Source organism: Clarias gariepinus, chromosome 25 (genome assembly GCF_024256425.1).
Source record: "Clarias gariepinus isolate MV-2021 ecotype Netherlands chromosome 25, CGAR_prim_01v2, whole genome shotgun sequence".
In the NCBI taxonomy this organism is placed as follows: Eukaryota; Metazoa; Chordata; class Actinopteri; order Siluriformes; family Clariidae; genus Clarias; species Clarias gariepinus.
In genome coordinates, this window is record NC_071124.1 from 8313822 (window position 1) to 8339440 (window position 25619).

At 36.8% G+C, this 25619-nt stretch overlaps 1 protein-coding gene across 1 annotated transcript; it reads right to left on the reverse strand.

Annotated features, from left to right (window-relative positions):
• Nucleotides 1-2296: 2296 nt before the first annotated feature.
• On the reverse strand, nucleotides 2297-14681 carry ppp5c (protein phosphatase 5, catalytic subunit). The gene is made up of 13 exons (XM_053487176.1): nucleotides 14527-14681; nucleotides 12080-12321; nucleotides 11705-11852; nucleotides 11509-11630; nucleotides 10189-10254; nucleotides 9978-10076; nucleotides 8328-8433; nucleotides 8085-8227; nucleotides 6922-7009; nucleotides 6765-6805; nucleotides 6145-6323; nucleotides 4655-4736; nucleotides 2297-3433 (listed from the first exon to the last, which is right to left on the reverse strand). The coding sequence occupies exons 1-13, from the start codon at nucleotides 14591-14593 to the stop codon at nucleotides 3371-3373; spliced, it is 1446 nt and encodes a 481-aa protein (XP_053343151.1). The 5' UTR covers nucleotides 14594-14681; the 3' UTR covers nucleotides 2297-3370.
• Nucleotides 14682-25619: the final 10938 nt, after the last annotated feature.

Sequence of the window (25619 nt, forward strand, 5' to 3'; positions counted from 1 at the left end):
CTCCAGTGGCGCTGTTTATATATATATATATATATATATATATATATATATATATATATATATATATATATATATATATTATTAAAAATGGCTTAACTTGACTTATTTTTATGAGGTCTGTCTGGAAAAATTCCAGCCATTTTTAATATAACAAGACCAGTTTGCGTGACATTGGGGACAATGCAATAACGGCACAAATAAAAATGTGGCACAAATATTTCAAAGATAATGGAGAAGCTGTTGAAAAGCTAAAAATTATCCACATTCTGGAAGGCCTACAACAAGCAGAACACCTGAGAATTGAGAATATGTAAGGGCTGCAAGCAACAAAGTTCAATGACTGACAGTGAGAGAACTAAAAGCTTAATTAGGAGTATTAAACCCATGTCTTCATGGGTTTAATATTATTTTAATACATAAATTCTACTTCAATGGGGTAGATTTTAAACCTCTCCATTGCTGAGACCAAACAAAGTGGAAATGTATTGATCTGGCAACCTCTGTCATTCTAATATGGCCTTGGCAGGAGGTGATTGTTAATAATGAATGTGAGTTACCTCTTGTGGTCATTTAATTTTCTTGGGATTAAAAACTGCTTAAGAACAAAAGACGATTTACTCAATCTGTAAATCCAGCACAAGCTTAAATTCTCAGAGGTCAATTACTCTCCCTAGCTCTAATAAAACCAGCATGGCTGTTTTTTGAATGACATTACCAATATATGCTTTGGGGTGGGGGGTAAATCTGTTGCTGCAGTCAAGGTCAGGGGTCAGAGCATAAAAAGCTGTTTTAGGTACAGATTATCGGGGTGTGAATAAAAGAGGATAGCATCATGACGCACGGCATCCTCTTTGTATTCAGGAGACTCCACGCGTCTGCACATATGGCCCGGGGTGAAAATCCCCTGAGTACAAACTTGTATATCAGAAGCTGTCTATCCAGCCACGGTACTCCTATTGTCATTGAATAGTTTACAGCCTGCTAATGAAAAGACACAGCCTGTGAAGGACGCACAAAAGGGTGCCATCAGGAGTGCTGATCAGACAGGACTCTTCAATTTAACGATTACCGATAAAAAAAAAAAAACTGTCAATGCACACAACAAAAGGGATCACTTTTGTTATTTCACCTTTCTGATTAATCAGTAGTTAATAAACTAAATTCATGGTTACTTGAGACATTTGTTTACAAGGACTGAGAAAACTTAAATTGAATTTTTAATGGCATTTTAAATTTTTTTTTAATAATGACAATAGGGACAAGAATAATTTAATGTATGCAATAAAACTACTATACAACAATCAACATTCAGTTTAAATCCCCTTTATTCTTCACAACCTGTCTGATCTGGCCAGCATAGAGTGAAAAACACATCTGTAGTTCTGTGGTGTCACTCAATCAATCCATGCCTGCTTGATCACTTCTTTAAGATGGTTTATTGACTGCTACCACCTTCTTTACAAATTTCCAACAATTTTATGTTGGGTTTATATCTGGAGATGACTCCGGAAGCTCCCTTGTCACACATTTTCAGTTAATTAACTCTTCAGCCAGATAGGCTAGAACTAATTAGCGAAATCATCCGTTTTGTGCAGAGCACAAATTATAACACATGGCATATGCTGTCATTAATATTTTGGCCACCACTGTATCTTTTAAATGAGCTTCAGAAAGCTTGAGAGATCAGTCCTTCCATCTAGTGGTGATATCTACACCCTGCAACATCTGAACCTACCCACAGTGGGTTCAGAAAGTACTTAGACCCCTTCAGATTTTACACATTGTGTTATAAAGAGTGGCACAAAAGTCTAGCTGCCTAGGCATTATTCCTTATATGAAAAAAAGCCAAGATGCCTTCTAAACTATCAATAAAGGATCAAATATAACAAGATCACATCTTTTTTCACACAAGTCAGAAGTCTATCAAAAACACAGGCCCAAAATAATCACTGCACTAAAGGAGAAAATCATGTGTGTAACATCAGGTCTGAATGTACATCAAGAAATTTTTATCATTCTGGTAATCAGTGTGTACACGAGTGCTGTGAAGTCAGAAACCAGGATAAGCACTATAGAAGATGTAATAATAATAATAATAATAATAATAATAATAATATGAATAATAATATGAATAATGACAATTAAAATGAATAATTATATAATGATGTAAATTGTGATGTAATAAAATATATAAAAAAGGAAAAGTGTCTGAATACTTTCCAATCCTCCAGGACATTTATGTAAAATTAGTTCTCCAACCACAAACTGTTTATAATAAGACAACATACTACATTCCTAGAATGGAACTTGGTTTTTTTTATTCAATAACTTTTCCAAACATGTACACAGGGTTTTCATTATTACAGTATATACTGTATATACATACACTTTTGTGTATATAACATTATCTAAAAATTCAAGGGCATGGTATATGGCTGCTGTGCATTTTAAGATTTCTAAACATCAGTCATGTTCCGTCACAAATCCACATTGGCGGGTGAAGGTGGATTTAGCTAAACAATCGTACAATGGGGGAGACTATAGCTATCTCCAGTGCACTTCAGATGAGCGAGCTGGGAGAGGAGGGGAAAAAAAATAAACTCACATGTTGATGCTGCCAACAGATCTGAGTACAACTGACAGTGGGGCTTCACAATACTGAAGAACATGTGGAAAGAGTTAAACAGTCGAGAAACTACAGGGAGTAGAAGTTAGTGTGCACAGATGTGTGTATGCGTGTGCGCTGTACAGTTGTCTTGTTGATCTCATTTGTGCGATGGACAAAAGCTTGAGTACAAATTAACTCAACTCAATCTGGCTCTACGATATAGAGAGAAGTACGCATGAAGGCAGTTGATTACACAACCCCAAATAGCACAGGATGATCTTACTGCTACAGAATCACAGTAACACATACTTGTCCCTCCCAACAAAGCGTCAAACACAATTATGTATTAAAAACAAAAAAAAAAATACATCAACTATCTTTCCTCAAGCCGTTTGCTACACATGACCCCAGGTCTTTGGTACAATCCAGCTCATTGTGTTCTATAACCCAGAAACCACCTGCTAATTCTGGGTTTAAAAAATATTACAGCTTTATACCTGCAAAAAAAAGAAAAGAAAAAAAAAAGAAGGGAAAACTGACTGATTCATATCAAAATTAAAACAGATTATAACGGTATTTTTTCGTTTTTTCCTTTTCAACTAGGCACCCTCTGGACTGAGAAGCATCTAATCACTTTGAGTGCTTGTGTGCATTAGAAGACTGACTTCTTGTGAAAAAAAACTAGATTGAAAAGTGTGACGTGTCTGGAGGGACTGGTGTGGACTTGAGAAAGTAACAGCTGCTAAGAGACGGTTGGATCCCCTACATCATTCCCAACTGCAAGAGCGAGTTGGCATATGCCATGGGCTTAACATTCGGATGAGGCTGTGGAGACAGAGGAAACGTTCGGTTAGTTGTTTAGTTGCGGACATCCCTGCTGCATGTCTTTGGGTTATACTGTAGTTGTCATACAAGTAAATAAAACTGAGGGAAAACAAGATCGTTATAAAAAAAAATATTTATCAGGTGTGGGAAAGTAAAATTCCAGATTCTTTATCACTACACCCAATGTTTCAGATATTTAGATTCTAGAAAATGTTAATGGTAAATTTCCAGAAAGTAAATTGCAAATGTTCATTAAACGACTCTAGGACACCAAAATGACCATTTACAATAATAATTATTATTATTTTAATAATAAGAGCTGGCATTTACCCACTTTCTTAAAACCTTACTACTTATTCTTCGTATATACTTTAGAGTCGTTTTTCTATTTAATGGGTTGCATCAATACAGTAACTTGTAAAACAGCTAAAATGTACAATAAAGTATGTCGGAATGTATTCTAGCACCACCTAGTGATTAATATATAGCTTGACTGTCTACTGGTTTTCCATAACACTCCAGAATGTTAATTGAGTTACGCCAAGTTTACTAGTTGCATGAAAAGAAATTGCTGTATTGAAAAACAACAACAACAAAAAACATCATTGTATTGGGAATTTATGGAGGGTTAAATATTGGGGTTTAGCTGCATATTAAAACATGGTCCTATGAGTATGCTAAACAAGGAAGTCACAGGACCTTAACCTAATCAACCCGTGGCAGCTGGAAAAAAAAAAAAAAAGCAGCCAACACACTAAATTCCTTACTCATCATATCAACATCCTCTTAAATCACCACATTTGCACTTACATCATGAAGCTAATAAATTATGGAATAGGAACTAGATTAAAGAAATGTGCAAAAATATGAGAGTTAACAGAAGCACACGCCTGTACAATAAAGGCTTTAAATGTTTAGCCCTAACCTCAGGTACTTTTTATGCTTCTTCATTACTGCCCTTCTTTAAAAATAAAAATAAAGAGCATTCAAGTCAAACTGGGACTTGCTGTGATTTCTTTTTTGGAAATGAAGGTGTAAAATCGACTGATTATTAAAAATAAAAACCTCCGTTTGACTTGAATGCCAATCACCATGAAATATAGGAAAATTAAAAAGGTATAAAATAAAATCCCACAACCCAAACATGGCTAAATATATCATATATTTGGTCATTTTGTCCCTCTTTTACTGTACAGTGGGTTTAAGAGTAAAGATACTAACCACAGCAGTGAACTGGTGGAATTCAGGCTTGAGGTCAGATCCCCTGAGGTGAATGTAGGCTCCCTTGTTACCCATCTGGTCACTACAGACAGAGAGAGAAAAACATGCTGTTCATATCAAGTCACAAGCAATCTTGTTAATTCTGTTTAATGTAAAGAATACAGTATAATTCATCGAACACTAAAAAAGTACCATATGTTAATGCTAATGCTATGTTAATAAAAAAAGAATTCTATTTATATATTTCAGTCTGACATTATTATGAGCTCTAAACCTTGAAAAGCCACTGTGGCTATTATAATGTTTTTTTGTCTCATTAAGTGATGATCTATTTCCTGATTTCATAATTTAGTGTAAATGGCCAAAGAAGCATTGATTTATTCACCCAATGTCAAATTTAGTCTGTGGTTCAAGTCAAAAGTGGTTATGTGAAGCAGCACTATGGCTGCGTTTAATCTGCAGGCAAAAGTGGGAAATTCTGATTCGGACCACTGGCATATATATGGTCCTAAATCAGATACAGGTCAGATTTTTTTGCATTGTGACCCCCTGTGTGAACAGTCATAAGAATTTGTGTGATGTTTACATTAATACACCGTGTGACATTTAACATTACTTTGTGCAAATAAGAAGCAAGATAAAAGTGAAGAAGGATTTCAGGTTTGACACTGTGAGGTAACAGACCTCATAAATAGATACAGATGCACTAACTGTAAATTTGTTGTCCAATATCCATTTCTAAATGGTCTGACAGGCTAATATTGGTATTGGCTGAATGAGATTTTATCTTTAACTATAACAGACAGCATATTCAAACTTTTTGTATTGTTAACGAAAAATTTTATATTATTTTATTTGTATAGCGCTTTTAACAACTGGCATTGCCCCAAAGCAGTATGTAAATGTTCTCCAAAACTAAACAAGGTTACAGGACAAATGTACAAATAAAAAAATTAATTTTGTACAAATGAAATTTAAATGAAAATGAAAACTCAACAGGAAGGTTAAGGGATATCAGTGTGTCTCACACTGTTACAGAATAGGAATAATAAATAAAAAAACAGACACATGACTGGCTAGTACTGCTATGAATGACATGAGAATGCACATCCTGACATGGGAGGTCTCCAGGTTATAGATGGGTGTAGAGGGATAAAAACTTGAGATCACAACAGATCAAGCTGAAAACCCTCTATTTCCGGGCATGCGCTGATGGATCAAACTCTACTTAAACATTTGGGTAATGTTACTGTACAAGCAGAAGTAGAAGGCACATATCAGAATTGCTTTGTGTGTCAAGCACCTTTTCCTGCAGTTTGAATGAAACACAGCCACTTTAAATTCTTAATAAATTGCAAAATAAAAAAATTAACCAAACCTTTACAAATATTTGTTGAATGTTCGCTATACAGTATATTATACGTAATTAGTGTCCCTGAAGACTCACTAAAATGAAGTTAAGATGGTGCATTAATAAAGGACTACTGTACCAGTAATTGGGTGCGGAGAACACCGTGATGCACTTCCCTGAGTGAGTGACCTCATAGCCCTCGGGCTTCACCTCATGACTGCGCACAATGTACTGCAGCTTATTCTGTTCCAGGAACCGTTCTGTGACGTCTGGCCCAAACTGACAGCTCACACCACGTTTACTAATAGCCCGCCCATTCTGAAATATTCAGTTTTTAAAGTTACATTTTTATAAAGATTTAATCTGCAGATTTAAGCTGTAAATCTATGAAATGCCTTATTTGTCATAGTACTCTGTCTAAATTTCAATACCACAACAGACAAGTAACAAGTATAGAGATAAATAAGTTTTCCATTTTTAGTTAAGTTTCTGTTATATTCTTATTGGATTTATAAGTATGTAGTTCAAATTCAAGCTTACAAATCACTAGCTTGTTAAAAAAAAGTGATGAACTGTAGTGAAAATGTCCTTTTTTGAGAAGACCATCAGTGGTGAATGGAGGCATAAAAAAGTAACAGTTTAAATAGAATTTTTTAAACAGCAGACCATAAGCCTACTGGTAATATTTTAATGCTTATAGCACACCAATTTAGCAATTTACTCTAACAAACACTGCTTTAAATTAAAGCAGAGACTGACCTGCGGCTGAGGATCTGACCACAAGAGATCGCACATGGGACCTGAACCGTTGACCGATGAGAGAAATTAAGTGAAAAAAAGAAGATAAAGCAGAATGAAAATCCACACAGACTTATACATATATAAGAATTTTTTACAAAGCAGTTTGGCTTCCTACCCGAGTCTGGAGGCTGTCTATTTCTGTCAATCTTTCTAAGATCATCTAAAGTCACACCATCTTCACTAAACAGTCCTCCGTGCATCACCTAAAACAACATAAAATGTATCGTCACTTAACCACAACAAAATAGTTCTCTTTTTTATCATTACAGTTCATTAAATACCTGTTTTATTCATTATTTTTGTCAGATTGTATACACTAATTACTACTAACTATTTTTTTTGCCTTATGTTTCAGAATAAAGATGCTATTCAAAATTAAAATTGATAAAAAGAATACAATACACAAAATATTTAAATAATATTTGCAATATACTCCCTTGTTGTCCCAACCAGAAACTATAGGGGATTCAAAATTAACTACTCCCATGTATAACAATTTGATATGCAATTAGACACCTAAGAAATATCCCTTAGAATATGTTAGAGGTGTTTCACATTCAGAGAGTTTTGTTTGGGAGAGGACTTCTTCCGGATTTACTCCCTAATTTAGTTATGTCCAACTCCAGTCTGTCAATAGGGCACTCCCCAATCAAGGCTACTACTACCAGTAAGGGAGGGCCAAAGACTATCACATATTTCCTTTTTTCCCCCTCTGTGTAAATTTTTTCAAACTGCTAGCTCACACACCGCTGGAGTGGCATAACACTTGGAGGACAGCGCTATCTGCTCCTTCTGCCTGTGTGAGCTCACAGGTGCCCATGCAAAGTGCCTCCCATCCCGACCCTGTGAGAGAGTTTGGCCAATCAGCTCTCTCTAGGCTCCCAGAATCTCCGGATGACAGGAAAAGCATTTACCGCTGCGCCGCTCAGGGGCAATAGGTCAACTTTTTTTTTTTTTTTCAATCAAGCCGTGTAGCCCTGGTAACTAATTACTTAAACTACAAATAGGTTACTAATTAACCAAAAAAAAAAAAATTATATATATATATATATATATATATATATATATATATATATATATATATATATATATATATATATATATATATATAATTTTTTTTGGGTTAATTTGTTAATATATATATTTTGGTTAATATTTATAGTTTTTTTTAGGGGGCCAAAACTTAGGATTAAGCCAGCATTTCAATCACCATTTAATGCTGCATGTTTGCGGATACATGGACTGCTCCAAAATGTTTAATATTTAAAGGCTACTCACCAGCACTTTGTTGTTGATGCACTGTGCGAGTGGAAGCCACTGAAAGACCTCACTGAACAGCTGGAACATCTGCGCTGTGTACTTGGCTTTGACCTCGCCTTCGAAGCCATACATCTGATTCATGTTATCTGTTTCGTGGTTACCTAGGGATGAATTAAAAGTTATTCTCTCTTTCTCCGTTTGCGTATAGAGGTGTGTGTGTGTGTGTGTGTGCTATAATGAAATGCTGAAAGCAGGGCAAACCTCTCAATAGGTGGAAGTGATCTGGGTAAAGGAGCTTAAAACCAAAGAGTGTGAGAATGACCTCCACTGAGAAGGAGCCACGGTCCACAAAGTCACCATTGAACAGCTGCATTTTGAGGTTAAGGATGTCAAACAGAACCTTTAAAGCTCTGGTAAAAAATAAAAATGCATCAATACTCTCTTTTTCTTTTTCAGACTAATTAATAGTAAGATATTCATACTGAAATTACTAACATTCTTCACTGTTTTAGTTTGATTGGTTTAAATAGCATTCATGAAAAACAACTTGTGCTTTATAATGTTAGCTAGAATATTTTTTTTAAAAGTGCATAAGCTGAGTAGTTAAGTAGCACTTTGTTCTACTGTAACTAAAGTAGGACTGAAACGATTCCTCGAAATCTTCTGCTTAAAAGCTTGCGTTATGTTTTTGCGCAATTATTTGTTTGGCATGACAGTGCGCTTGCGGAGGCAAGCCGCCAGTTAACAGCATTAAACAAGCAGCGCTTATGTCACCCATAAAGCCGAAGGAGACGCAAACAGTTAGCTGTGTATTGATTTAAGGGGGCATTCTATTGCAGGCTGCAAAATGAAAGAGCGCGATAAAAATATAATCGAGTCAAAGAAGAGAACTTTTAGTTCTGAAAGTTAAGTTGCACAACTTAGTGTTTTTGTATAATTATTTATTTTAATGTTTGCCTTAGTTTCGTTAATACTTAAAGTCATTTGAAATACCATTTTCTTTTGTTTTTGCATCTGAGAAAAGGCTTTAAAATAAGAATGTATAGCATTGTAATGCATTTAATTCATCTCAGTCAACTTTAAACTATTCCTTGTATTGTGAATAATGACAATGTTTGTTTTAGATAAAATGCTGTATGCATTTAAAAAAAATAAAAGTAAGCAATCAATGTTTCTCTCATACATTTTACATTTCTGTTTAAATAAGCAAAAGTACATTTTATCCAATTACTTGATTAATATTTTGGTAGAATACTCGATTAATAAAATATTCGATAGCTACAGCCCTAAACTAAAGTATACGAGGGCTGTATTGAAAGTAATGAAAAAACAGGCATTTTTATTTCTTCCAAAAAGGGGAACTACTTAACATGGTCCTTATCACAAGCCATGCGTTTATTGAACCAGACTCTCGAATCCTTTTCAAACATCCCTTTGTCACAATTGACAGTCTCTCACTGTGTTACAGAATGTTTCAAAGGGATGGCACGATTGATCAGGGGATTTTTAAAGAGGATTCGAGAGTTGGGTTCAACAATGCTGCAAATGCATCATTTATGATGGAGACGTGTATCTTTGTATAAAGGAAGAGAAAGTCTTCTTCCATGTGCAATTTAAACAAGTTAATGTATCTTTGTATTACATTTGGTATAACTCGCATATTATTTCTCATCTACACACAACTGCATTGTATTGCCTTGTTATAATCTGACTGCTAGCATTACTCATCACATTAGTCCAAACCAGTCTTGTGTGGTGTTATTTGTTCATGAGTCATGTAGCATTACATGAACTGAGCTGAGATCTTTAGATCCTGTCCATCTGTGCTTAATAATTCTAATTAAGGCTAAATTACATTAATGAGTATGCATCCGAGAACTTTCATTCTTTGAGAACCTAAGACAAGGATACGTATGGGTTGGTCGGCGACGGTAAGCCATTCAGCTCAAAAATATTAAGGAGGTCATAGTACTGGCCATGCGTGTCCCCACAAATAGTTATTTTCTCTGTCTGGAACAGTCAGAAAGAAAAGTTGCCACATCATGATTATAAATAACAAGAAAACCATTTAGATCCATATCACAAAAACAATTCTAACTAATGTCTGTGTTTATTTTCTTACCTCTTTTAACGAAATTTCAACAAGACTTGGTAATTTGGATAAAACATCTTTTACTTGAACCAGGATCTGAAAAGGAGTTCAACAACACCACAATATGTAATACTGCGCCATCTAAAACAGCCGTCTCAGAGTATGTCTGTTAGTTTTAAGTCCAGGTGCGCATTGTTAAACCTGTTAAATGATTGCTGTGGAAACTTGTGCTATTTTTAAGCCTTAGCTGTTTTAACAGAGGTACAAGGTGTTTGTGTACATTTGGATGAACGCCTCGGAAAAACCTTTTGATGATTTCTATAACAGACTTCCTGTAGAAATCTCACTGAAGTAGAAAGACTCTTTTATGCAGACTGACTGGTTTTGTTGACACATTGGTTAAAGTACAGTAGATCCTGACAGCTTAAGAAAAACAGTTTAGGCAAAATTTACATTTACAGCTATTGGCAGACGCACTCATCCAGAGTGACTTACATTTTCATTTCATTTTATATCTGAGCAGTTACGGGTTGAAGGCCTTGCTAAACAGTGGCAACGTTGGTAGGTCCCAGGATCAAATCCCAGTTACCACAATCAGTAGACCAACGCTTTAACCACTGACCTACCCTTACTCCAAAATTGAACAGAAAATTTTTATGCAATTTGGTCAAATTATTTGTGGGATATTACTTATGTTATGGGCATGGGGACAGAAATGTCTTGGCTTTTATAACCTTTAAAAAAAATACAAACAGTTTCAACATGATTCTGATACTTTTAGTACCTCTCTGATCAGCTATAACATTATAACCACATATGTTTTGGGTCCCTTTATGTGTTTAGGTTTCTCGGAGCTTGGCTCTGCAGGGCCTTCGTGGGTGTATTGTGGTGTCGGAGGATGTTTGGTTCTCTGTGGGATGGGTATGGGTAAGCCTTGGGTGTCCATGATCCGGTCACCAGTTTGCTGGTGATCAATGTTGTTCAGTTTGCCTGGCAGTGGTGTTAATGTTATGGCTGACTGGTGTACGTTACCATGAACAGTTTTTGCACCCAAAACTCCATCAGAGAACTGCTGGTACCCTCAACAAAAATGGACTTTAGGTTAATTGACAATTAAGGTAACCTAAGGGTTCTCTCAGGGCTACTTCCTCATGATGTCTCACCTCTTTAAATTGCTTTAAATTGTTAAAGCATAGAATTTTTATTTCTGTAAAGCTGGTTTGTGACAAAGTGCCTCCAAATTAAATGTAAATCTTTAATCTCAATGTACATGAGACATGGGTTAGTGATCAAGAAAACTAGCTGCAACAAGTCACAAGATTAGATTTGCACTCGAGTTGTGAGGTTTACCTGGTAAGCGCACTTCCTATGAAGCTTCTTTTGGTCCTTAAACCACTCCATCAGATCCTTTATGAACTTCTCTGTGACCTTACCATCTTCTAATTTAGGACCTATGTACTCATCCTCAATTGCTGCAAAAGATGAAATTTATATCAATACCATGTACCTTTGTTTGAGACAATGGTTTCTATAAAGGAAAACTTACTCATGTTCTCGATGTCTAATGAATCCACGACCGATCGTTTCAGTTCGTCACTGGCGATGGCTCGCTCGAAAGCCTTCTGCTTTACGATCTTGTTGCATTCTTGATATTTCAATTTGGCATCCTTGTCGTTGGGTCGCACTCTTACAACCTGTTCAGGTCAAAGACAAGAGTCGGTACAAGTGAAGCGGTTTTATCAGTCTGAGCAAAGCAACATAAGGATGTGCTGTTTTGTGTTTGAGCAGAATTTATGTCAGTATGTACTGGAATGTAAATTAAATCTAAATGATTTATTTTGTTGTGACACATAATGCAGAGTAATTTTGTAGAGTTTGATAGGTTGCTTTAAAAAAAAGAAAATAAAAATAATAATAATACCGTCTCGTAATCTTTAAGCGCAGCCTTGAATTTGCCCAGCGCCATATTAGAAGTGGCACGCCGGTAATAGCCCTTAATGTAGTTCTTGTCGATCTCCAGGGCACGTGTGGCATCTGCCAGGGCGTAGCCATAGCACTCAGTGCGCAGGTATGCCAAGCTCCGGTTACTGTAGTAAATGGCATTGGATGGATTCAGCTCCAGCGCCTCTGTGTAATACTTGATAGCATTCTCATAGTCTTTTTCTGAAAGGAAGAGTCAAAGAGTCATGGTCACATACTGACTAGCTCCATTAAAGTGACACTACAGAATGCCAATTCAACTGGCACAACATGCTTTTGTTGTTACCGCAATAAACATTTTGTGCAGAAACTACTGAAACCAGTGGCATGCTTTTGATTATCTGAACAAGACTGAGGTTGGTCTGATGTACACAAGTCATCCAATGATTTGCTGCTGATCATAAACTTGAGCGAAGGACTAAACACATGTCAGACTTGTGAAGAAGTAACACTAAATGGAGGGATTTGTGGAAGGATGGGTCAACTAGAGTGAAATTGGTTAAACTTTCTGTGGGTGCATGCAAGAATGGTAAAGAGTATCTACTGAGAGGGAAGGAAGGTGAAATTGGTGTGAAGGGTCTGCTGAAACAAGCAAGATTGGTCAAACTATCTCCAGGACTAGTTGGGGTCGGCTAAGAGTGTCTGAACAAGTGATTCAAAGTTTCTCAGGGGGAGCATGTGGGATGGGTTAAACTTTGAATCGAAGATTAATGCAACGTTATGTGAAATCGAATGGGACTGAAAGGAGTACTAGAAACCCTTTAAGAGCAGAAATTATATATATAAAAAAAGAACGAGCTTCTAAAAAAAAAAATCCCATGCACCCTACCACTACTATGAAATTACAAAACTTCTTGTTTACTGTTATGATGTCAATGTTGAATCTTTATCAGGATTTGCCTAGCACTTAGTTAGTTCTTTAAAAGACAAATCCTTTTTGATAAAGGGAGATTAACACTTTGAAAATAATCAGACCCCAATAAGATATTAGATGCTACAAGCACATAAATCAATTCACCTAATTCATCATAGATTACTGAAAGAGTAATAACATTACGGCTTAAAACAATAAGCCCACAACTTTGTAGGTTCCCTTTGTGCCACCAAAACAGCTTTGACCCCTTGAGGCATGATTCCACAAGATGTCTAAAGGTGTGCTGAGATGTCTGGCACCAGGATTTCAACAGTAGACCCTTTAGGCGCTCTAAAGTTAAGCGCCTCAATAGATCAGAGTTGTTTGTCCAGGACATCCCAAGGATGCTAGATCGAATTGAGATTTGGGAAATTTGAAGACCGGATCAACAGACCTTGAACTGTTTGTTTGATAAGCTCCAGACATGACAAGCATTGATGGACCGAGTGTTCTAAAACCTCTGTCAAAAATTCTTTCATTGACGTTTTTCAACTTGTGCCACGCTAGCTTTTTTTTTTTTTTTTAAAGACTATGACCAGACGTGCTGGACTTTGGTTCACACGAGCATAAAAAAGCCTTGGGTGTGCATGATCCTGTCACCATATAATTGAAGATCAGTGTCAATGTCATGGCTGATCACGATCATCATGTGCTATGTACTGAAATTCTGTTTGTTGGTAACCATTAGTGTGTATATAAAAAACACTGGATGGTCAAAGGAACTTTTTATTTGAGAGGGTTCGCTAAAATACAAAGATACGTTTGATAAACTCATTATGTATTGAGTTTTAATTCATTACCTTACTTGGTTATCACATATCAACTGTAAAACTTCTGGTAGAGAGATTTGGACCATCTAGTACAGTAGCCAAAAACGAAGGAGTTACAGTTCCTGAAAGTTCATTCATTTTTTTAACTAATCGCCATAATTTTTTATTTTTATAAAATAAAACCCTGCCTTGAGAATGAATGACAATCATTCTGACCTCGAAGTGATTTGCAATACAGTTACCGTTCAACCAACATGCCACATCTGGCTTGCCTGCTGCGCTCCTCTCTGCGTAACAGTATAGTTACTGAACAACGCAAACAACACGAGTTGAATCGTGCAGTGTACAGAGACACCAGGAACTCCACATGACTCACCGTCATGCCACGCTAGTTAGCATACTGGCTAATAACAGCACCGCGCTACAAACCTATTCAGCATAATGAAAACGGATCTGCTTTACGACACGTTTCTCCAAGTGGACATGTATATATCGGGTATAATTACAAGATTATGCGAACTGATAACGGATTTAAGCGACCTACCGGCTTCGTGACTTCAGGATTATCTAGCAAGGCTAACTATCCACCTAACACATGCAGCAAGCATTCCGAGAAGGTGAACAAATTCCGACCCATAAAACTACACACATTTATATTAGGATCAACCGACTATTACGTCTGACTGCCATTTGTTTTAACTTTACCTTTAAAGTAATTATTCGCCTTCTCCTTGAGTTTCTCAGCCTCGGCACTCCGCTCCTCCTCCGCCATTTTCTTACTGTCGTAAACCGTTGTGACGCCGTAAGAAAGTCAAACCACGGTCGTAAAAGTTAAAGTTTGCGACAGCTCCTTGTCTTCCGGGAACAGCTCTAAAAGCTTTTAACGTTACCTATCTATTGCAAACAGTAACTAACTCGTTCGATACATATGGACATAAAGATTATTTATACATTCTTAAATTAATTGCAAAATTATATATTAATTTTAAAGTACCCACACTTTTCATCCATTTGTTTGTTTATCTACTTATTTATTTGTTAAATTTTACTTGCATAACACTTCATGTAAATATGTACTGTATTTTTTTTTATCCCTATTCTTTTTACTTTAGCAAAACTTTAAATTTTCTATTTTTATGCCATTATATCATTCTTTTCTGCATTACATATTGCACAAAATTGCAGACTACAGATTACCTAGCATTATGTACATCACTCACTCATCGACTATACAGCTTTTTCTGTAGAGCCTACTCGTGGAGACTTGGGGCACGAGGCGGAAATATGAAACTTCTTGAATCTTCTTCTACTTGTAATATTTCCTCAGGGTCAGTAGAGGGAGCTGCATTTCTACTGTAGCCAAATCATGTTTTCATGGGCCATGATAATTAATCAGAACCACCTTTTTCATGCTATATAAGAGGTCAGACTAATACTATACACTTACTCAGCTTATTTATCATAAGACACCGAAAACTTTCTGGTTTAGGGTTTTAGTACACACATATGGTTATCTAATTGCCCTATGTTTATTTACACATTCTGTACAGATTACCTCTTCATGTGGCATTTTTGGAAATAAAGCAAAGATTTTAAAGTCCAGTGAAAGCTGTTGAAATGTGCCAATGTATCACAGGTGTCCAGTATTACTCATAAACAGCCTTGATATCTTATACACACACACCCTTCCCTCTCCTAGTGTTTGTCAAAAACAACACGCAACCTTAAATTAAAACCTCACAAAGTCACTCGCTCAAGGCACTTCTTGTGTATCACATCTGCAAAAACTAATGCTTTTATCTTGGGTATAAATTTTTCTTTCTTTTGCTTCCAAAACTTGATTCATGGGGTCTAACCTAATTAGACATTCTACTGTTTGATTCAGTTCACTCAAGCAGAGAAGGTGAGACAGTGTTTAGCTTTCCTTGTGACTCAACACAGCATGAATGCGAGACAGTCATCCAAACAGAAAGGAAGTGTGTGTGTGTGTGTCAGTAGGGGGTCCTGTCATTTTGACTCACTAGGGGTATCCCATGCTGGAGTGATTCAGCAGACTCATCAAATGGCTTAAAAAAATCAAACGTTTTTAAGTGCAAGTGAACTTTCACTGACCACCATTTGAGGAATGTGTCCCTGATATCACACGGAATAAAGAGAAATTTGCTCTTAATGCAGGTAAGAATCAAGAAAGGAGATCTGAATAATAATAAAAAAAAAACATTCAGTGGAAGCTGTAGAGCTAACATGTAAAGCAAAGAGAAAAATAAGTAGTGGGATACATACAGTTATAAAAGAGTCATTAGAATAAAAGTGCAGGGAAGATTTATTATTATTATTATTATTATTATTATTATTGGGTTACTGCGTGTTTGGAGTTGCTGTGCATGTTCATGTGCATGTCCTGTGTTTGTATGGGTCTCCTCTGGGTTCCCAAGGTTCCTCCCACTGTCTAAAGGCAGGCAGGTAGGTGTATCGGCTATGCCGATTTGTGTGAATGTGTGTGTAGAATGGACATACTGTACAAAAATCATACAGCTGTTTTCCCGGATAATGTTTCATCCTAGACTGGTATTCATCATGTCTTGCTCCCAGTGATTCATCATTTAAAGTAATTTTTAGTTTCCACTACATCTGGAAAAAATATTCTTTATTTTGATGGGACAAAATATTAAACAAATAAAATGTGTAGATACATAATAATTAATGAAGAAGCAACTGCATGATATTATATATCTCTCTCTATATATGGTGTCACCTGGCATATGTGCCATCTTGTATAAACTTTTGACATCCCATGACCGAATTAATCATGATTATACCGCCAGGGTTCGCTTTCCACCACAGGTCTGTGTTTGTGTGGAAACTGCATGTTCTCACTCTGCTTAATGGGTTTCATCCCAGTACTCCAATTTCCTCCAACAGTCTAATGACATGCAGATTAGGTTAACTGGCAATCCCAAATTGCAATTAAGGTTTGTGTGTGTGTGCCCCGTGATGGATTTGCACACTGTCCAGGGTACACACTTACAGGATAAGTGGTATAGAGAATTAATAAATCAATTAATATATTATTGTATCATTTCAAAGTTAGTTTACATCTATTCATGGCAAATGCTGTTATTCAATTCAGCCGCAGCTCATCATAGGAGTCATTACAGAACCTTAAACTCCCAAAAAATGTTTCTTTGTCCCTCGCTTTCAAAACCACACATTTAGCTTTTCATGATAAACTGCAAATTATGTGAACAGTCGTATGAAGATACGACTTGTGGAAACTTGTACCACTAAACCATTAGCTAGCTGAGTGAGCCTGACTTGCTTGTCATATTTTGATGTTTTACTGTGTGAAAGCTCTGTATTAAAGACAAAATGTCACTCTTATATTTAATTAGACCTAATGATAATCTGGTATTGAAACAAAGATATATTATTATCTCACAGTATGACTAAAAGTTGATGATGATGCTGCCTACTGTTATGTTCAGTAAGGAATGCCTGTTAGACGTCTGTGACACACACACACCCACACGCCGGCCACAAATATTTTGAGATTCGTGCACCACAGATATGGCTTTTGCCATACGCCCTCCCTCAGACGCCTTAAAACCTGGCAGTGCAATTCACTATTGACGTTTTGGTCCCTGCGGATGAGTTCTTGATGCACAATGCTGTGAATGTCGAAAAAGATGATGAGCATGCACTTGGTTGAGCTGCAGACCTGCCTTGCCTTTTTTGGTCATGGGGATGATGGTCTCATTCACTGTGAAGACTCTTGCTTCGTCTCAGGGTTGTACCCATACACCCAAGTTTCGTCACTGGTAATGATCCTTGACATGAAGGATGGGTCATCCACAGCACACTGACGGAGTTCTTGGCAGACTTCGACGTGATTTTCCCTCTGCTTCTTGGTCAGCAGCCTGGGAACAAACTTGGCAGTAACACGGCGCATGTTCAAATAACATGTAAGAGTTGCCTGGACTGTTTCGTATGACACACCGACGTCAAACATCATGTCGCTCTTTGTTCTAACTTGCTGTCCATGAAATAGCAAAAGTGGCAGCAGACGTGGTCGGATTAGCACCAGCTCCCAATGTACATAGATCGATGTCTTTTGGCACACTGACTTATGAAGGTCAGTGCTCCATGTGACTGTGCATGTAGCCTTGTGCTTAAGTCTGTAGGTGTATTACAAAACTAGTCTTAAAACTTTTTGATACACCTCTTACACTCTAAAGGCAACACTCACTATATATGAATTAACATGAGCTACTGTAAGCTAACTATCAAATCTGACTAGCCAATAAACCCAAAATTGCATTTGGCTTCTTTTGAAAAATGTTTTTTGCCTTTGCATAAGTAAATGCATATGTTGTATAGTTATCAGTACTTTTAGTGAGCATGTTTTGTACTCTTTCCACCATTATTATTTTTTAAATAAATAATTTAACCTATTTTACTTGAACTTTTTTTTTTACTTCAAATTCACTCAAAAAGTATATGCTAAGGTTAGCGTACAATGGGTGTTAGCAGTCATAGCTTTTCTTACATTAGCTTCTGTAAAATTTGCAAGAGGTCAGGTTTGAGCCACATGCTCTTGAACACTTGAACAGAGAGACATGTCTTGTCCACACTGTGTGTGTGTGTGTGTGTGTGTTTAAAGTGACAAACTGTGGTTTGTAATGCTACATGAAAGCTTGGGTGTGGTCCCTTGACCTGCTTCCCTCCCTTCAGCCTCACGTTTTCATTATCAGCAATCCCTAAACTGTGGTGGAACATGAGTGATAAGAGGTTGAAAGCAGGAAAAATTGCAGCTTCCTCTTTGGCATTAATGGGTGGATGCCTGCAGGGGGTCTGCTGGAGGTCTGGTGAGGGAGGAGGATGCATTTGCAACCAAGTATGTTTTTGAAATTGGCTCAGAGAGAGAGAGAGAAATGTCAAAAGAAAAAGAAGTAGAAGAAGTCACTGCTGAAGTAAATAGATGTTGATTTGTACGGTCCCACCCTTCCGCCCCTCCCCTCCCTCCCCCTTCCCCCACACGCACTTTCTCTGCTTGGTTTCCTTCCTCATTCTCTTTGTTGTGTTCCAATGCTAGCGGGCATCCTGTCATATTCTTCTGAAGGGTTTTTATTTAAAACCTGTAATTGTATTAACTTACTATTGAATTTTGTTTTTGAGGTGATTGTTCCAATGAATCATCACGACTATAACATTAGCATGTTTCTCCAGAATCATTTAAGGTGAATGTACCGTATGAATGTTCTGCGTGAGAAAAGATCGGTGTTAAAAAAGTTCACCAGGGTTGTTTCAGTATAACTGCAAGAATGGAAATTTGATATAGCGGAAAATACTACAGAATACCTACATACCTGAGTGAATACGACCTCCTTTCCTTTCAAGCACACACACACACACACACACACACACACACACTCAACGAGAGACAGAGAGAAAGACAGAGTATGTTTATAATATCTCAAGGGTCTATTTACATTTTTTCTCAAGCTGCTTTAGATGTACTTTAGGGATTTTTTAAACCTCAGTGGATGTTCTGAAAGCCCCTAAATCACAAATTCCAAATGTCCAGTGGGGTAAACACACTGATTTGATTTAATGCAATTTCTTAGAGATTTTATTTTAACATAGTACTATTTATAGTAACACCCAGTATTAACCAAAGGATACTACGGGGGCTTTTAAACACTATACATACTGTGACTGTGATTCTGTTAAATCTGTTCCAAGAATCAACAAACAAATCACAAATTCTTTAATGTCATAGAAAGAAAGCCACACCTTTTCGTTAGCAGTAGATATTGTGTAACATTGAAACACACATAAATAAAAATGCCACTCCATTATTGGTTTTGCTATTAATTCTAGTCTTATCTATTTTCTATATGTCTGTGGTTCCAAAAGCTTATGCATTTTCAATATCTCATTCATTGCAAAAAAAGAAGAAAAGTTTTGTCTGTACATTGGTAAAATTCAAGAAGCGAGTTAAGTTTTATGTACGATGTACATTTTATACATTGGAGGTCCTGAAACTGTTCAGAAAATGTTTTTGTTTGTCTATCTGTCTAGCCAGAGTTTGTAGAAACTAGTCCTTAGGTATTTTTTTAGAAATAAACCTGAGCCATAAATGAAATCAAAATGTTTAATAGAATGTTAAATAGTTTTGTGCCAGATTATAAACCACAAGTATTTACTGCGTATGTGTCAAACTGTGCGGGTCTTAAATTGACACTGATTTTAATGAACCTTTTGTAGTACTTAAAAATCTGCCTGACATTTAACCAGCACCATAAGTGAAATCAAAATGTGTAATAAAAATAATGTCATGAACAGATTCAATAATTTACTTAAAAAAATTAAATAAACTTACTTGCTTGATGTAAACAAACACCTGTACCAATAGATATTAACTAGAAATGCTAAATACTTTTACTAGGATGACTAAAATTTGATTTTAAACAGAACATAAACCTTGGTGAACTTTTTAAAACACTGATCTTTTCTCACACTGAACTGTAATGCGATACAGTCACCTTGCATGACTCTGGAAAAACATGCTAATGTTATAGTCATGATGATTCATTGGAACAATCACCTAAAAAAAACATTCAATAGTAAGTTAATACCATTACAGGTTTTACATAAAAACCCTTCAAAAGAATATGACAGGATGGCCGCTAGCATTGGAACACAACAAAGGGAATGAGGAAGAAAACCTAGAATATCTGCCTGATGTTTATCCAGCACCATAAATGAAAGCAAAATGCGGAATAAAAATGAACAGGTAGGTTCCAGGTTCAATAATCTACTTAAAAACAACAACAAAAAAACGACTAGAAAAGCTAAACGGAATACTTTTACGAAAAGAGAATTTTTAATGTGCTGGAGTTGTTTTAAGAAACATAATCTTTATCCAATCTATATGCTGTGCTAGTATTATTTGATATTTAATATATAGTTAACTTTCCGATACCATGATTTTGGGTTATGCTGAAGTGCTGAAGAATGCTGAGGTAGTCCTCTATCTTCATTATTTCATCGACTTTATGCAATGCCTCAGTTCCACTGGCAACAACAGCCCCAAAGCATGATGCTACCACTGCCGCCACCACCACCAGCAGCCAGTACAATGTTCTTTGGTTTCAATGTTTCACCTTTACACCTCCAAACATACGGCTGGTCAAAACTTTCCTCCAGAAGCCTTTCTATTTGTCTGTGTGGTCAGCTGCAAACTCCATGAAGGAGTTGATTTTGGAACAGAAGCTTCTTTCTTGGATGGCAGCCTTTCATTCCATGGTGATGTAATACATGTTTGACTGTAGAGTAGTGACACTGGTGTCCCAGCATCTTCCAGTTCATGGCAGGCCTGCGCCTTGGTGGTTTCTGGGTTGTTCCTCATCATCCAAACTAATTTCCTCTCAACTGAGGGTGACAGTTTGGACCTTCTTCCATACCTTAGCGAAGTTGTGTAGCAAAGCTACACTCCCAATACTTCTGTACATTTGTTAGAACTGATCTTGGAATCTACATTTGTTTAGAAATAGCTCTGAGAGACGTTCCTGACTTGTGTTAATCTTCTATCCTCTTTTTTAGATCTGCACTGAGCTCTTGGGAGTTTCCCATTGTACTGTGTTCTGGTCAGTTGAGTGCTGTGAAGCAGCCCTTTTTATATTGCAACCGAGAAGCTACCAGATCACTAACAGGAGGTTTACATGCTTTGAGCATGGTAAATTAAAAGACACACCGGGACTTTTAGCATCACTTGATTAATAACGTCAGTGGGACTATGTTTTGGTGTAAAGGAGGGTATAAAGAGATATATAGCATATAATTACTTAGGTTTCAGTCAGCACTGTGTATACCCACTTCTCCATCCACTCTGACATGCTGATAATGCATAAAAAGAAACCTCCTCATCGTGTGTGTGTCTTCAAACTTGCGACAGAAAAAGTCCCACATGCACATCTGGAAATTTTGCTCAATGTGTGCTGAAGTTGAATTTTGATTATTAGGAGGTGGGGTCAGTGGCTGATGTTTCCATTTGTTTGATTGATCACCATAAATTCCCACAGTCTCCTTTCTCTGACCCCTTGTTGTTTATTAGGATAGCATATTTGTTGTAATTCAAATATTAATGTCTTTCAAAAATATTTTTTTTGTATTGTTTATAGGTATTGAATTGGCTTACTAATTGCACACTCTCAATGTTTATTGAGACATACGTAAAATATAGTCTCTTCTGGAAAACTTTAATTAAACTAAAAGGGAAGATGAAACTAATTATCCAAATTACATTGTAGTACAAACATTGCATTAGATTGCATATTTCCTCCAATCTTAAAGTAAAGTAATTTTAATATTTAATAAATAAGACCATTGTAAATTTCTATGGCTTCTTTAAAGACAATACATATGTTTTGTACAGTATATTTTTTCTGTCTCTTAAGTAAGTGAAATTTAATTTCATTCTTTTTAAGATTATTATTTTTTAAACTAGCATTTTTAAACTGTAACAAGTTAGTTAGTTAGTTTTTTCTGTGGGATTGACACTAGTCCCATTGGGCAGGGGTGAGCCATGGGTGCCCATGATCCTGTCACATTACTGTTATATAACTGATATATTCTGCCTTGTTATGCTATTTTGTTTATTGTCATGAATTCTATCTGAACTGAAAAATTTTGACCACCAGCAAGCCCTGGCATGTAATAAACATTTTAATTTAGAGAACACTAAACGACTTACAATTTATGAGGATGAGGGGTTAGGCCTATTATGCCTATCTGAGGTAAAAATTAACATTCATGAGGTTCATGGCTTCATCTTCTCAGGAATGACATAAACATATTTCCCGAACTGTAAAATTTCACTTAATGACTGTTTTTTCCACCAGTAAAAATCTTCCACTTTTGCAGTGATCCGTGGCTATGCAAGCTATCCAGTGTTTCATTAGCATCCCACATGCACAAAGTGGACAGGATGACCCGACAAAGTTTACATAATGTACATTTTATTCTCTCTTGGGTACAGCTTGAGGTTAATATCTTATTTAACCCATAATGAGTATACCAAATGTAATGAATGGTGTGTGTGTGTGTGCGTGTGTGTGTATTATGTGTGTGTGTGTGTGGGGGGGGTATTATTGAGTTTTATTGGATTAAGCCATTATGGTCCTCTCTAGATTCACTGGCACCACAGTTTCATTAAAAGGGATTAAGAAAATTACTAGCTAAGTATAAAATTGACATAAATACAAATAAACAGAGTGGAAGAAAATATTTCTCAAAACCCAGCATGTGCAAATGGGAACACAGTGTCTGGGGATTTCAGTGTTTTAAAACATGTAGACTTATTGTCTAGCTTTAAAGACTATTGGGAATTTTTGTTATTAGCCCCAGGGATCTTTGCTCTGTCCGTCTGCCTCTTCTTCCTTAGTAATTCCCCTGAAAGTATTTTATCAGCCTTCACTTTCACCTTTTCCCATATGTTTCCAATACTATCAGTATTGGGTTGGAGGTTTCACCCGCAATGGTTCTCCATCTCACTTTTCCCTTCCTGTACTCCTGTGACTCTTAAATCTCTCTCTCCCACTCACTCATTCACAGGCTGCCATTTGGCCCCTTCTGGAGTCAAGCTCCCTCCTTTCTCTTTGATGTGTGTTGGGCAGAAGAACAAGGGATGAGGTACACACCCTGAAACAGGAAATGAGAAATTCACGCTAATCAGCCAATGTCTGCGAGAAGGCACATCACATCTGTCTGTTTAACTCAATTTCAATTAGTGAGGTAAGCTTTTTTTTTTTTTTTTTTTTTAGCATTTTTTAGCATCTTTTTTAGAAGAAGGAAAATGGGGGAAAAATAAAGTGGAAAAGGTCACCGAAAATTTTTTTTACATTGCTTTTTTCATCAGATTCTCATCAGTTAAAAAACTTTTTCGCTGGGTTGCATGGCTGCCGTTTCAGTTTTCCCAAGTGTAATCCAACCAAGCCTCTGTTTACTGTGAAAAGGCCATGTCTGTCCACAAAATCGGAGGGAAACGCCCAACCACCTCTCACTCACCTTCTCCGGTGTTTTATGCCCATTCAGGTAAACACTGCACCGTTTATTTGCCTCTTTTGCCTGGCAATGTCTGTACTGGGCCAACTCTAGCATCCACCCCACTCTGGCTCTGGTAATGTGTTGGCTCACTAGTCTCTGGTGGTTACTGAGTGTGGTCCATAAAAACAGCCACTGTCTCACCCTCAGAAGTTTCCTACAGAGCACAGAAGCAGAAACAAGCCTTTCACGCTAGTTTGGTTCATCTTGACATGCATCTACTTTACTCATGCTACTTAACGGTAGCCACAATGTCTTGTGGTGGGTAATTTGTGTGTTTTCTTGTACTGGATTTATTTGTTTATGGGCAATCGGTGTTGGCAAGGGTGCATATGGTTTACCTAACCCACAGCAAGAATCCACACAATGTGTGAGTCAGTTAGTGAATCTTACTGACTTCAACTGAACTGTGTAGGAAAGCCATGAGGAAATGATCCACTGCAGGTTGTTTCAGACGTGTCATTAGCAAGTCTCAGGTCATGACATATGTGAGACAAAAAGGGTTTTAACAAGAACTCCTACATAAAATTTTGTCTTGCAAACAGTCTCACACACACACGCACCCACGCACGCACACACACACACACACACACACACACACACACACACACACAATACACCTTCTGTGCAGTGTGACGCAAAAGCTAATGTATACTCAAATAGTAATACTGAAAATAAATCCATGACTCAAAATGGTTTTTTATACATTTGCTGTTCCTGTTTCTCACTGTTACGAAACATCCTGTTGTCTCAGGTTAGTGCTGACTGGAAGATATGATTGTACATTGTGAAACAATGAAACAGTAAATATCAGGCAATGTAAACCTGACATTTTCAATACTATACTTTACAGTGATGGTGTAAGACACATTTCAACTGAAATTGGTTTATTCCTCTTGCTGAGGTAATTTCCTCTTCCTTGGGTGGCCTGAGAGAGGGCGATCTAGAATAATTGCTTATTGTCAACATAACAGGACAATTACTAAGCATGGTGAGATGGTTCATCATTCACCGGGGAATTAAACACGATTATGATTACCCATTACCTTGAAGTCCAGATCAGATAATAACGTTTATACATAATATCTAAAGATTACCATGATTGAGTCCTCAAAGAGGAATATCAGTGGTCGATGTTCTTATGTCATCTTTTTTTCTATGACATCCTGCTTAATATTGTGACAAGAAGCACTTGAGAAAATAGTGTAGCTTTAAGTGCAGACATGTATTTGAGAGTTTCCATATCTAGAGTCTGGGAATAGATAAACTATGCTGGCAGTCAAACTCAAATGAATCACTAGAACCTTATACGATGGGGTGGTCTGCTTTTTTTTTTTTTTTTTTTTTGATTAAACTATTAACTCATCTGTTTTTGTCTTACGCACTGGACACCCACCTCCTGTTTAAACCCCTTGAACAAAAGTATGTTAAATAACTTTTAAAACATGCTGCTACACGGTTTGCTCGACTCTTAACTCACTACACTTTTATTTGGGGGTGGGGTTGTCACTAAAATGCCTTAGATATTAGCCTTAATTTAAATTTTTACATGCCGTGTTATTATTAATGTCATCCGGCCCCACCAAAATCTATATTCACAAGCTGCTGCTAACAAATCACAAAAATATTTTCAGGAAATGTTTTTTTTTCCTTTGCTAAAAATTATGTGACTGTCTTGCAGTCAGTATCCCTTT

What these genes read in the sequence shown, in the direction of transcription:
- ppp5c (XM_053487176.1), bottom strand. Translation starts at nt 14,593, where the DNA reads ATGGCGGAGGAGGAGCGGAGTGCCGAGGCTGAGAAACTCAAGGAGAAG. An exon ending in ATAGGAAGTGCGCTTACCAG is followed by an intron (nt 10,255 to 11,508) that starts GTAAACCTCACA and finishes ACTCCTTTTCAG; the next exon opens with ATCCTGGTTCAAGTAAAAGA. An exon ending in GGTCAGATCCTCAGCCGCAG is followed by an intron (nt 6,324 to 6,764) that starts GTCAGTCTCTGC and finishes TGAATATTTCAG; the next exon opens with AATGGGCGGGCTATTAGTAA.